Source organism: Rhinatrema bivittatum, chromosome 4, assembly GCF_901001135.1.
Source record: "Rhinatrema bivittatum chromosome 4, aRhiBiv1.1, whole genome shotgun sequence".
Classification (NCBI taxonomy): Eukaryota; Metazoa; Chordata; class Amphibia; order Gymnophiona; family Rhinatrematidae; genus Rhinatrema; species Rhinatrema bivittatum.
Window position 1 is genome coordinate 100,772,117 of NC_042618.1, and position 12,539 is coordinate 100,784,655.

A 12,539-nucleotide genomic window follows, 5' to 3' on the forward strand; every position below is an offset into this window, starting at 1 on the left:
ATCTCCTGTGTCTTGGGAATCAGAAGAGTCATCAGACCAAGGATGATAGTGCTGATCCCCAGCACCCAACAGTTCTCCAGAGGGCAAAAATGGACCTCCCCTGGCCGGAGGAGGTTGGGGCACCAAAGAGCCCGGAGGCTGTATGGGTGGCACCGGTGTTGGCATCGAAAGAGGTCAATGGGGCATCGGTGGCAAAAGCGGTGCAGAAGGACTCGATGGCCTCTGTGGCCTCCTCGGTGGTAACACTCTAGAAGGGCCCAGCACCGGTTCTGGCATCGGCGATTCACCCTCATCTGAAGAGAGGAGAATGGGCATTGAAGGACTCTGAGGCAACAGTGTTTTCCTCGGTGCTGAAGGCAAAGCACCAATGAGGGCATCGATCCTGTCCAGCAACGGTACAAGCATCGGTGGCATCGGTTCCGGCGTCGGAATCCCAGCTGGTATCAGTGCCGATGGAATCGGGTATCCGTGAAGAGCTTGTTAAGGCCAGGTCCGGAGTGGGAGGCTGGATGGGCATCGGTCGGTGCCTGTTCCGAAGGCGAGTGATGCCTCGGCAAACCTGGCACAGAGGAGGTTCGGGGCTCCTCGGCACGGGCCTTCTTCCTCAGTGGCTCCTTGGAAGTAGAAGTGGAAGCCACCGGTGTGCTCGGATCAGATGGCAAGGGTTTGCAATGCCGATGGTGATGCTTTTCCTTATGGTCTCCCTTACTGGTGTCCGGCGCCGAAGAAGCAGAAACCGAAGTCCTCGATGCGGGTCGAGAGTCATCGGTATCCGACCGATGACGGGACTTGGATGGGGACGGTGTCGATGACTTCGATGCTTTTGATGAGGAAAATTGTTTGGAATGGAACAATAAAGCCATCTTTTCCAAATGAGCCCAACGACCTTTGGGCACAGTTGGTACATGAATCTACATCATGAGTAGGGCCCAAGCACAATACACAAACCTGGTGAGGGTCGGTGATGGAAATTGTCCTCGGACAGTCCGGGCACCTACAAAAATTTGTCGCCACTGTTGTCGTCGAAAATTTAGGCCGCGGTGCGGTCGGTGATCTCCGGGCCTAAAAGCTGGAACTGATGGTAACCGACCGAAAGGTAGTAAAAATTACTGAATGGGCACGGGTATCGATGGTATACAAGGGGGACCCCAGCCAGGGTGAAATTTTGAAAAATTTGAACTTTTTCCTGAAGAATATTTTCCTGTCAGGAAAACGTGGAAGAGCTCCTATCTCCGCGTGGCAAAAGCTGAGTGGAAAAAAAAGAGTCTGAAGGGGGACCTCTGCTGGGTGCAGGGTTGGTACCATGCTGGGCATGCTCAGTGGTGCCAGTCAAAGTTCTAGAAACTCTGACAAAAGTGTTCCGTGATTGGGCTCCATCTTGATGATGTCAACCATATGTGAGGACTACTATCCTACTTGTCCTGTGAGAATTTACAAAATAAAGGTATGGGGGGGATTTAGGTAGGGCTGGGGTTTAATGGCCTGTTTCGCATGTAGAGTGAGACGTATGAACAGAAGCACAGTGGGCCGGATTTTTAAACATACGCGCGGGGTATATTTGCGCGCTACCCGGCGGGGTCGGCGCGCGCAAGATGCACTAGTGCGCGCCGAGCCCTAGGGAAGCCCCGATGGCTTTTCCCATTCCCTCCGAGGCCGCTCTGAAATCGGAGTGGCCGATTTCATCTTCATCTACGTGACCTGCTTGTTTTAAAAGAATGCATTATAATTCTGCAGGACAGCATTTCAATCTAACTTTCCTAACTGTCAGGCTGGCTTATTTGAAAATCTTTTTTGAAGTACATAAAACCAGACACCGTCAGGAATACAGTTACCTACATGTTGCCAGTCTTTTCTGCATCCCAAGGCCGACGCCATTCACCCTTTGAATTCTTGTGCCGAGCCAATCGTTCAAGATCTATCTGTTCTCGTTCTTTCTTCCACTGAATATAGTTTAAGCGCTCTCGTCCAGTCGTAGTCAAAGTTAAATCATCTGTGCTTTTTTGCCGCAGTTTCTCACTCTCCTACCAAAAGCAAAGCAAAGTCTTAATATGGTGCCACTAAGTAAAATCCCACTAGTATTTAAAGTTTATAATTCAGTTATCTTTGATGAAAAAATTATTTTGGTGCTCTTCTACTACTGACTGTCAGGTTATTTCAGCCACCTGCAAATAAATCACTCCAATCCAGGATTCCACAACTGAGCTTTATTTTAGTATATGTTTAAACAAAAAACAAATATGTTCTACATTATACTAACTTGCAGAACTATTATCAGATCCCTTCTCTTTAGGGTCAAGGGGAATCAGGTTCAACAGCAAACTCACAATTCAGTCCTGTCCAGGTCAGATTACACAGTTTACACAGAAATTCAGTTCTTTACCTTTGAGGCACAGAGATACCCCAAATATACAGAAATATGGGATTTATGAATATCCTCCAGAACTTCATGGCTTGGCCCTTAGCTCTTGAACTGGAGGAACAGTGTCTTGTTCCCATCAATTCCATATTAATCCCTGAAGACCAATCTGGATCCTCAGAAGCTTGGTTTAAGGTCTGGGTGGCTCAGCCTCTGCTCAAAGGAGCCATATCATGGCTTAGAGACAGAGTGCCAGGGCTCCAAGCAGACAGAACCATGTTCAAACCCAGACAGAGCTCCCTTTTACCCTTACAACCATTTGCTAAAACACTGTAATTACTTGAGTCTGGCTATAGAAAAGGATCCTTTTTAGCAAATGGAGTCATTCCTTTTTCCATGTTTTCTTCTATCATAAGCAGAGCAACAGTATGCATATGTCAAAGTCAATGAAAGCTTAAAAAAAATTGCCTGTAACACAAGTTCCTTTAATATAAACTTTTTCCATACACCCACCATGCCTTGGACTTCCAGACATATGCTCTCAGCTACTAATGTTCTCTATCAACAAGAGTAGCATGAGTCCCAACACCAGTGATAATGCCTATTAATTCATGGTGTTCCTGAGACCTGGCTTGTCCTGAAAATGTAAACTGTTGGTGCACCAGCACAGAAAATAGGATGATAAAGAACTCTCTTAAATTCCTTCAACACAATAAAATAACCTTCTTTACCAAAATTATGTCTAACATTACAAGTCTTTTGCTGCCTTTGGGTAATCTTAGCTCAGTATTGAAGATACCTAAATTAATCAGTTTGTCAGACCATTCAAGTGAATATATTGCATTATTTTCTATGTATTTGATCACTTTCCACCAAAGCAAAGAATTTATCACACTTGTAAACATGTGAAACTAACTGTCAACAAGGTACCTTAACATACAAATCATTTTTGCCAGATTCATTTTAACTGGGTTTTTTTTTTATTTTTAATTTATAGAATTTCAAACATTTCGATCATATATTTACTGTTGAGTAGAAATATATTAAGAGGATTAGTAACAATTAAGTTAATATATATTAACAAAGGAAATTATATATATTAACCCAAAGGAAATTAAAGAGCAAAAAAGAGAGCAGCCTTAGAAGGCTACACTAATAAGACAGCTATGATCTGGTACATGTCTGATCCAGATAGAATAGATGATTTGACACCATGGGGATCTTCTGCGTTATGATTGACAACAGGACCTGTGCAAAGGAAGCAATCTCCCACCTTGGGGTACAGGATGGCTAGCTCCAGTACAGCCCTGGAAGGGATTCCTTCATGCCTCTTCAGCACCTTCTGTGCCATTCTGAACCCCTGACCTTTGCCAGATCTGGAAACTGGTGCCAAGGGGCGGGGGGGGGGGGGGGGATCTTCCTAAACTTATGGGAAAAAGAGACAGAAGAATCCCACCTCAACTTCTTTTGTCACAAGTCCACTGATACCTTACTCAGAGGAGGGACTCCGCTGCTCTAATTTATGCCATAGGTTTGGGGTCTTACCTGACAGTACCTTCCACAAGGCCTCTATTTTCCAGGCACAGTACTGTTGCACCCTCAGGGACATCCTACCACAATTGTAGCAGTTGAAAGCATTGTGATCTAGGCCCAGGTGGCAATAGCAAACAGCATGGTTATCAGTAAAGCATATCCAGTGGCCACCGATACAGGCCTTAAAACCATTGACCAGAGTCTTCTGGGGCTTAGATTTTTCAACTCCTAATTTTTCTTTTGAACTGAAAGGCAATGGCAAAACCAAAAAAGATGCAACGAGGCAGATTCAGACCAAGAATCAGCCCAACAAATTTTAAGAAAGAAATACAGGGACAATGTCCATTTGGTAGCTTGGACAAAGAAAGACTAAAGGGATTCTGAAGGCCGAGTGAGGGTGCAAGAACTTCTATACATGGTCTGTAAAACTTTTGTTGAGCTCTGAAAGATAGGTCCTTGTTGGCATTGTTGGCTGACATTATTCACATGTTATAGCTGATTCATGCTTGCTTGTTGAAGGAGAATTTTAGGACTGCTCCGAGGCAGTTCTAGGATAGCCACCTGGCTCCAGATTTGCTTGACAGAATTGAACCAGTCCTGGGTTTACCCCACTGCATGCAATGTAATTTTATTTTCCTTAAGGAATGCAACGCGAAAATCAAAACTACAAGTCTTCGCATGCAACTGGGTAAACCCAGGAATGGATCAACTCAGTTAGGTGAATGTGGAACCAGTTGGCAACTTTAGGAAGTTCTAAACTTAGCCATATAACTTAGCCAGATATTTTATTTAAAAATACTTATACTCCATCTAAGTGACAATGCATGCTAAGCGGAAACATAGGTTCATAAAATACAAATTGTTAAAATCAATGTATAAGAGGGAGATCACATGATGTGCTGAGCCAGGAGGACGCACTATCTGCTGGCTCCTAGGCCCACTCCCATCGAAGCGCGTGATGCACCCTACAATATTTAGGCCACTTTGCGAGCCTCGCTGCATGTCCACCATTTGGACTTGATGTAAAACTTCACCCGGGATGATCACCAATAGCGGGAGAAGAGAAAAAGATAAACAGAGAGCTCCAGAGCCCAAGATGGTGTCAACCAGTGATAGTGAGTTGCCCCCCTCCCCCGCCTCGTTTACCATCTCCGATATTAAAGAGGCTATCAGAGAAGCCCTGGATGAAAAGTGGGCGCAAATCAATTCTCAGTTGGGGGAGGTTCGGGATACGCTTTCAGCTTTACAACCCCGTCTAGAACAGGTCGAGACTCGGATCTCGGCGTTAGAGGACAGTGCGGTGATTTACTCGGGGAACATGGCTGCTCATGATAAAATATTCGCGGCCCTCCAACAAAAAGTAGACAACTTGGAGAACAGAGCCCGGAGGGATAACCTTAGTTTTATGGGTTTCCCTGAAGACACAGAGGAACAGTCACTCTGTACTCTGCTCGCAGACTGGCTCCCTGAAGCACTGGACCTTGGTCATCGAGAGGGCCCACCGACTTGGGACAAACACCACCAATTTGGGGCGCCCACGCTTAGTTATTGCTAAGGTCTTGAACTCAGCCCACAAAACTGCGATTTGGCGGGCAACACGGAGCAAAACATCACTTTCATACCAGGGACACTATTCGAGTGTTCCAAGATTTCTCTGCCTCCGTTTCTGAGGCTCGCAAGGCCTTCTCCCTGCTTTGTAACACTTTGCATAATTAGGGAGTCAAGTTCTCTCTACAATATCCGGCTCGTCTGCGCTTCTGGTCTGCCAATAAAATTCATCACTTTGATACCCCGACGGCTCAAGTATTCATCGAGACTCTGAATAAATGAAGGGCTGCTCACCTCGCGGGCAGTTTCTCTTTTCGTTTTTTTTTTCCTCTCACTCACCGTTTCTCTGCCATGGGACCCATGGCAGCGCAATTTCTTTTCCATGGACAGGGTGAATAGCCGAAGAGGACTAATTTTATTACAGTTTGCTTTTCCCCTCCTGCAAGGCGCTTCGCCGTTTCTTAGAGTCAATATGGGTGCCCATGCTGGACCTGAACATGGCAGCCCCGCGCCCCCACGATGTTTTAATTTTTTTTGTGTCTGGTGCTGCCTAGCCCCTTGAATGCAGAGCTCACAGACTTACAGGGGGTCGATCGCTGGACACTCAGGATAAACTGACAGCTACGATCGTTCGTAGTTTTTTAAATTTTTTTATCCTTTATCCTAAATTATTTTTCAGCGATTACATTCTCTTGAAACAACGCTGGGCGACGCTTCCCTCTATTACTCATCGGGGGGCAGGGAGGTTTGAACTGTATTCTTTGGGGACTATGCGATTTAGCATTTTCTTGGCATGCCCAGACTGTATTATCCTTTAACTCAACTGACTCAGTATATTGCTCTGTCACACGGCCGCACAAGCCATGTATAATTCCTTATTCACTCACTGCATAACAGTTTTTTTTCTTTCCTCTTTCTCTCTGTGTGTAATGGAGTGGGCCTGGTCACATCAATACTGGATCTCCGAGCCTTCACAGATGAAGGCATTGATATGGGTAATTTGGAGATTGGGGTTAAGGTCATTTTGGGTGTTGGGGAGGAAGGGGGGGGAATGGGGGGACTAGACAGAGAAGCTATGGGGGGGGGGGGGAGATACTGGGCACAAGGGTATCTGTTTGTTGCAGACTAAAGTGAATCCAAAGTTTGGTTTCTGTTGCTCCAACCAAATGGTAAAATACTTCTGTGGGGGCCCTGGCTGGGAGGGTCCTCATGGCCGATACGTGAGAATTTTCTGGAAAATAAGTTTCTTCTTATGGGAGGATGGTTAATTCTACTCGCATTATTTCCTGGAATGTATGTGGATTAAATTCACCCATTAAACGCTCAAAGGTGCTTACTCTATTAAAGAGGAAAGCCACAATGGTAGCTTACCTACAAGAAAAGCATCTAAGTGATACAGAACATGCTAGGCTTCATAGTGATTGGGTGGGAGAGGTGCGCTTTGCGTCAACCTCATCCCAGTCAGGGGGGGTGGCAATTTTGATCAACAAGCAACTTCCCATCAAAATTAATAAGGAGATTATGTGACCCCCTTGGCAGTTATCTCATTTTGGTTACTGAATTATTCCAACAGACTGTGGTATTGTGCAATATTTATGCTCCAAATGTTTATGACCCTTGCTTTTTCAGGAAAATTTGTACACATTTGATCCCGTATCCTGCAGATGCCCTGGTTGTTGAGGGAGACTTCAACACCATACGAGATCCCCTGCTGGATGCCTCTAAGGACAGTCACCGCGAACCGGGCCAGGGTAAGGGTCCATCATTGTTGGAAAATACTTTGCACTTGTTAGATGCTTGGTGCACCCTCCACCCAACTGAGAAAGACTTTACACATGTCTCTCGTGCGCATGCAACCCTTTCCAGATTGGACTATTTTCTCATCAGCACACATTCTTTTTCTCATATTTGGGATATGGGTATCGAGGATACTGCGATTTCTGACCACGCCCCGGTGTGGGTGGATTTTCAGTTCTCAGATCCGAGACCGTTGACACGTATCTGGCGCTACCCCTATTTTTTGGCCTCCAATGAGAACTTTCGAGATTTTGTGCATACTAAGTGGGCCCATTATGTCCCATTCAATGCACCCCATGAACCACAACCTGTTTTATTTTGGTACGCTGCGAAGGCTGTATTACGCGGGGAAATTATTTCCTATGTAGCCTACTGTCGGAAGACGCTCAATCACCGCATTCTCTCCCCTCAGTGCCCAACTACGCCTCCAGTTGGCCGCTTCGAACACGCGGACACTGCATACCCAGTATTTTACTCAGTGTGCGTTAAACTCTCATTCACCAGCGAGCAAAAAAAAGTTTGATATACTACAAATACCGGTTCTTTCAATATAGCAATAAAGCAGGGAAGATGATGTCGAACTTAATTAGATCCACACGCTTGAACCGATTTATTCCAGCCTTAAAAGACCCTTCAGGTTTGATGGTAAAAGATACTCCCGCTATTTTAAATCGCTCTCGTGATTTTTTTTCCTCACTTTATGCTAGAGGGGTGGAATGAAGAAGCTTGTGACCGTTTTTATGCATGAGTTTCTCTTCCCTGTTTAACAAGCGACCAGCGGGATGACCTAAATAGGCCCATCACTGAGGAGGTCGTCCGACTGGCTATTCGGTACACTAAATGTTTCAAGGCTCCTGGACCTGATGGCTACACTGTGGAGTTTTTTAAGCTTCTTGAGGGACAAGTCTCTCGCCCACTGGCCCAGGCATTCACGGCACTCACAGATCAAGGCTCCTTCCCAGTTCATGCGAACCTAGCGCACATTACCCTTATCCCGAAAGCTGGCAAAGATGCACTTTCCCCTGAATCCTACCGATCAATATCACTCCTAAATTATGACCAGAAATTATTAGCCAAGATAATGGCAGAGATTGGCTATTGTCCTTCCCACCCTTATTGGCGACCATCAGGTGGGGTTCGTGCGCAAGCGTTACGCTTTGGCTAACATACGCAGAGTATTGACCGCAATGACCATTTGTCAACAAATGTCCACCCCCTATCTGGCCATTAGCTTTGACGCCGAAAAGGCTTTTGATAGGGTGGAATGGCCGTATCTCTTTTATATTTTGCAAAAGATGGGTTTTGATGGGGTTTTTTCAAATGTCCTTCAACTATTATACCGTGACCCGCAGGCCCTAATTATTGCTAATTGGGCACAGACTGGGAGGTTCTCTGTGACACAAGGCACAAGGCAAGGATGCCCCTTATCTCCCTTGCTGTTTATTTTACAATTAGAGCCTCTCCTGCTAGCCATAGAACTCGAGTGTGAAGTCAGAGGAGTTCACATAGGGCCTCACATTTTTAAATGTGTGGCCTTTGCTGATGATTTGTTGTTGTTTATTACTAAACCACATACTTCACTGCCTTTTTTATTGAGATTGATAGGGAATTTTGGGGGGTTTTCGGGGCTTAAACTCAATGAATCCAAATCTTCCGCGCTTTAGCATTCCCAGATGACTTGCAGGCCCAATGGCGAGGTACATTTCCATTATACTGGGTGGGGGACGTCATCCACTATTTAGGAGTGCTCCTCCCCTCAGACCCGGGCCAGATCTACAAGGTGAATGTTCCGGGATTGCTTCACGATACTCTAGAATTATTAAAAACTTGGGTTAACATTCCGCTTTCCTTAAGTGGCAGAATAAATTTATTCAAAATGGCCATTCTACTGAAATGGCTTTATCTTCTCCAGAAGTTGCCCCAATGGCTGACAAGGCGAGATTTAACCACTTTAAATAGCGCCATCCGACATTTCATTTGGTGGGGTGGGAAATCTAGGATACCTCTTTCTTGGTTGCAGATGTCCCGTAGAGATGGGGGACTAGGGCTCCCCGATTTGGCCCTTTATAACCTGGCATGTAATTTGCGGGTTATTCAGGACTGGTTATTGAACCAGTCTCACTTTGTCCCGTTGACCTCCGATGCTGCGGTTGTACACCCGCGAGCTCTTCTATATGTATTGCAATCTCCGACCACGCAACTTTCCACTTTCTTATCCCAATCGGCACTGCTTAAGCCCATCCGCTTATCTTGGGTGCGCTTAACCAAGCTGTTACGGATTTCCAAATTGTGCGCCCATTTTCTTCCTCTCATAGGGAATGATGACTTTTTGCCAGGGTCTCAATCACACTCCTTCAGGGAGTGGATGTCCAGGGGTATTCATTATTTGAGGCATCTGCTTTCTCGAGAAGGACAGGTGCTAGACTGGGCAGAATTCACCCGGGTTTATGATTTGGGAGTCCCTCATGCTTTCCCATATTTACAAATTCAACATTGTATCACCACACTACCTGCAGACTCTAGACACCCTGCGATATTTTTAGCATTAGACCAAGTGTTTCACTTTGAACGTTCTGGGGTTCCTTCATTACCCAATTACTATAAACACCTCCGTCATATGATAAGACCTGATATTTGCACTCTTCTGGCCACCCGATGGAATCAGGATGGGGACTTTATGGTGACTCATACTATACTGCAGCGATGTTTTCGGCGTGCCACCAGGATCTCAAACAATATGTATTAAAGGAAGTTGGAATTCAAATTTTTAAGCCGTGCCTATGTGTCCCCTCAGGTGGCCTGTCAATTGACTCTAAGGTCGTCTGCTGCTTGCCTCCGCTGTCCAACCATTGTAGGCACCTTATCACATGTTTTCTGGTCTTGTCCCCTGGTCCGACACTTTTAGCGTCGAGTGGAGGATTTTCTAGCAGAACTACTAGATGTGGCTTTTCCTGAATCCCCTTTGTGGCTGTTTGGCTGCATTTTGCCTATTAGGGTTCGAGATCCTGGTTCATGCATACTTTTACAAAAGGCAGGTTTAGTGGGGAAGAAGGTGATCTTATCCATATGGTGATCTGCAAGTTCACCATCTTTTTGGACATGGAGAAATCATTTTCACGCTCTGATGAACATGGAAAATATGGCGTCTCGAGAATCCCCGCATCAAAGACGACATTTCCTTCTGGTCTGGAATTCCTATCTACAACACCTACCACCTCGTGCACGCAGCCTGGTTGTGAACGACTGATTTCTGGTCGGACCAGACATGTAAAAGACATTCTACTTGCTTCCTATTGCTTTGGATTCATCTCACTTCAGGACTTGATGGGGGGAGGGTTCGGAAAGGTGGGATGTGGGGACTTGAGGAGTTGTAGGGGGAAAGCAAATGTTGCTTACCTGATGTAACAGGTGTTCTCACAGGACAGCAGGATGTTAGTCCTCACAAATGGGTGACATCGAGGATGGAGCCCAACCACGGAAAACTTCTGTCAAAGTTTCAGGAACTTTGACTGGCCCCTACTGGGCATGCCCAGCATGGCACTAACCCTGCAGCCAGCAGGGGTCTCCCTTCGGTCTTGTTTCAAAGCTACAGGCAGTGCCGAAAAATAAAATAAAAACGAACCCAACACCGTGGGGTGGTGGGCAGGTTTCGTGAGGACTAACATCCTGCTGTCCTGTGAGAACACCTGTTACATCAGGTAAGCAACATTTGCTTTCTCACAGGACAAGCAGGATGGTTGTCCTCACAAATGGGTGAGTACCGAGCTGAGGATGTCCTAACATGCACCAAATGTACCCAACGGCGTGCAACAGGCACAACAACTGGGGTGGAATTTGGTAGAGGGCATCCGCACCCTACCGGGAAGGTGGAAGGGTGTTGGTACCTTATGTTGGAAAAAGGTTACGCAAGACAGATTGGCCGAAGATGGAATCCTGTCTTCCAGCTTTGTCCAAACAGTAGTGGGCTGCAAATGTATGGAGGGAACTCCAGGTTGCAGCCTTGCAGATGTCAGGAAGCGGCACCGATCAAAGGTGTGCTACTGAAGTCGCCATGGCCCTCACAGAGTGTTCTTTAACATGGTCTTGAAATGGAATGCCAGCTTGCTGATAGCACAAGGAGATGCAATCCGCCAACCAGGAGGAAAGAGGCTGCTTACCCACAGGTTGCCCTAACTTGTTAGGATGGAAAGAGACGAATAATTGAGTGCTCTTCCTGTGGGCAACTGTACGGTCTAGATATAAAGCTAGAGCCCGTTTACAGTCAAGGGTATGCAGAGTCTGTTCCCCGGAGTTGGAGTGGGGCCTGGGAAAGAAGATAGGTAGTATGATGGATTGATTAATATGAAACTCCGAAACTACCTTAGGTAAACATTTAGGGTGAGTGCGGAGTACCGCCCGGTCCTGCAGGAGTTTAGTGTAAGGCGGATAGGTAACTAGGGCCTGTAATTCACTAACCCTGCGAGCTGAAGTGATAGCCAAAAGGAATAACACTTTCCATGTGAGATATTTTAAGTCACAGGAGTAAAGAGGTTCGAAAGGTGGTTTCATAAGGCGACCAAGAACCAGGTTCAGGTCCCAAGATGGGGCCGGAGGACATAAAGGTGGCTTCAAATGGAGCAATCCTTTAAGAAAACGTGTAACAAGGGGTTGTACTGAAATAGGGACACCCCCGATACCTTTATGGAAGGCGGCTACCGCACTGACATGCATTCTAATGGAAGAGGTCTTTAGACCTGATTTCTGATAGATGCCAGAGATAGTCCAAGAATTTAGAAATTGGACAGGAAAGGGGATCAAGGGACTGAGAAGTGCACCATGATGTATACCTTTTCCATTTGTAGGAATAAGATTTCCTTGTGGAAGGCTTTCGTGAAGCGATCAGGACACGAGAAATTGAATCCGAAAGGTTAAATGGTTGAAGGACTAACCTTTCAACATCCATGCCGTCAGGGACAAGGCTTGGAGGTTGGGATGGAGGAGGCATCTGTCGTTTTGAGTGATCAGATGCAGGTCCTTTCCCAGAGGAATGTGCCTGCGGATGGAGAGATCCTGGAGTATGGGAAACCACACTTGGCGTGGTCAGTGCGGTGCTATCAGGATCATAGTTCCCCTGTCCTGACGCAGCTTCACGAGAGTCTTTGATAGAAGAGGAAGTGGAGGGAATGCATAGAGCAGACCGGTTGTCCACGTGAGGGAGAATGCATCCCTCGGCCGAGAGTGCTGGCTCCGAATGAGAGAGCAGTAATTGCCCACTTTGTGGTTCTGAGGGGACGCAAAGAGGTCGATGTGGGGATAACCCCATTTG

At 46.2% G+C, this 12,539-nt stretch overlaps 1 protein-coding gene across 10 annotated transcripts in view; it reads right to left on the reverse strand.

Annotated features, from left to right (window-relative positions):
• The window catches only part of LOC115090001 (coiled-coil domain-containing protein 9B-like), a 249,141-nt gene that overhangs the window by 40,165 nt on the left and 196,437 nt on the right, over window positions 1-12,539 (reverse strand). For all 10 annotated transcript variants that reach the window (XM_029598528.1, XM_029598525.1, XM_029598531.1 and 7 more), the window contains one exon: window positions 1,837-2,021. In XM_029598528.1, the coding sequence (XP_029454388.1) occupies window positions 1,837-2,021 (185 nt within the window). The remainder of the gene's footprint in view (window positions 1-1,836; window positions 2,022-12,539) is intronic.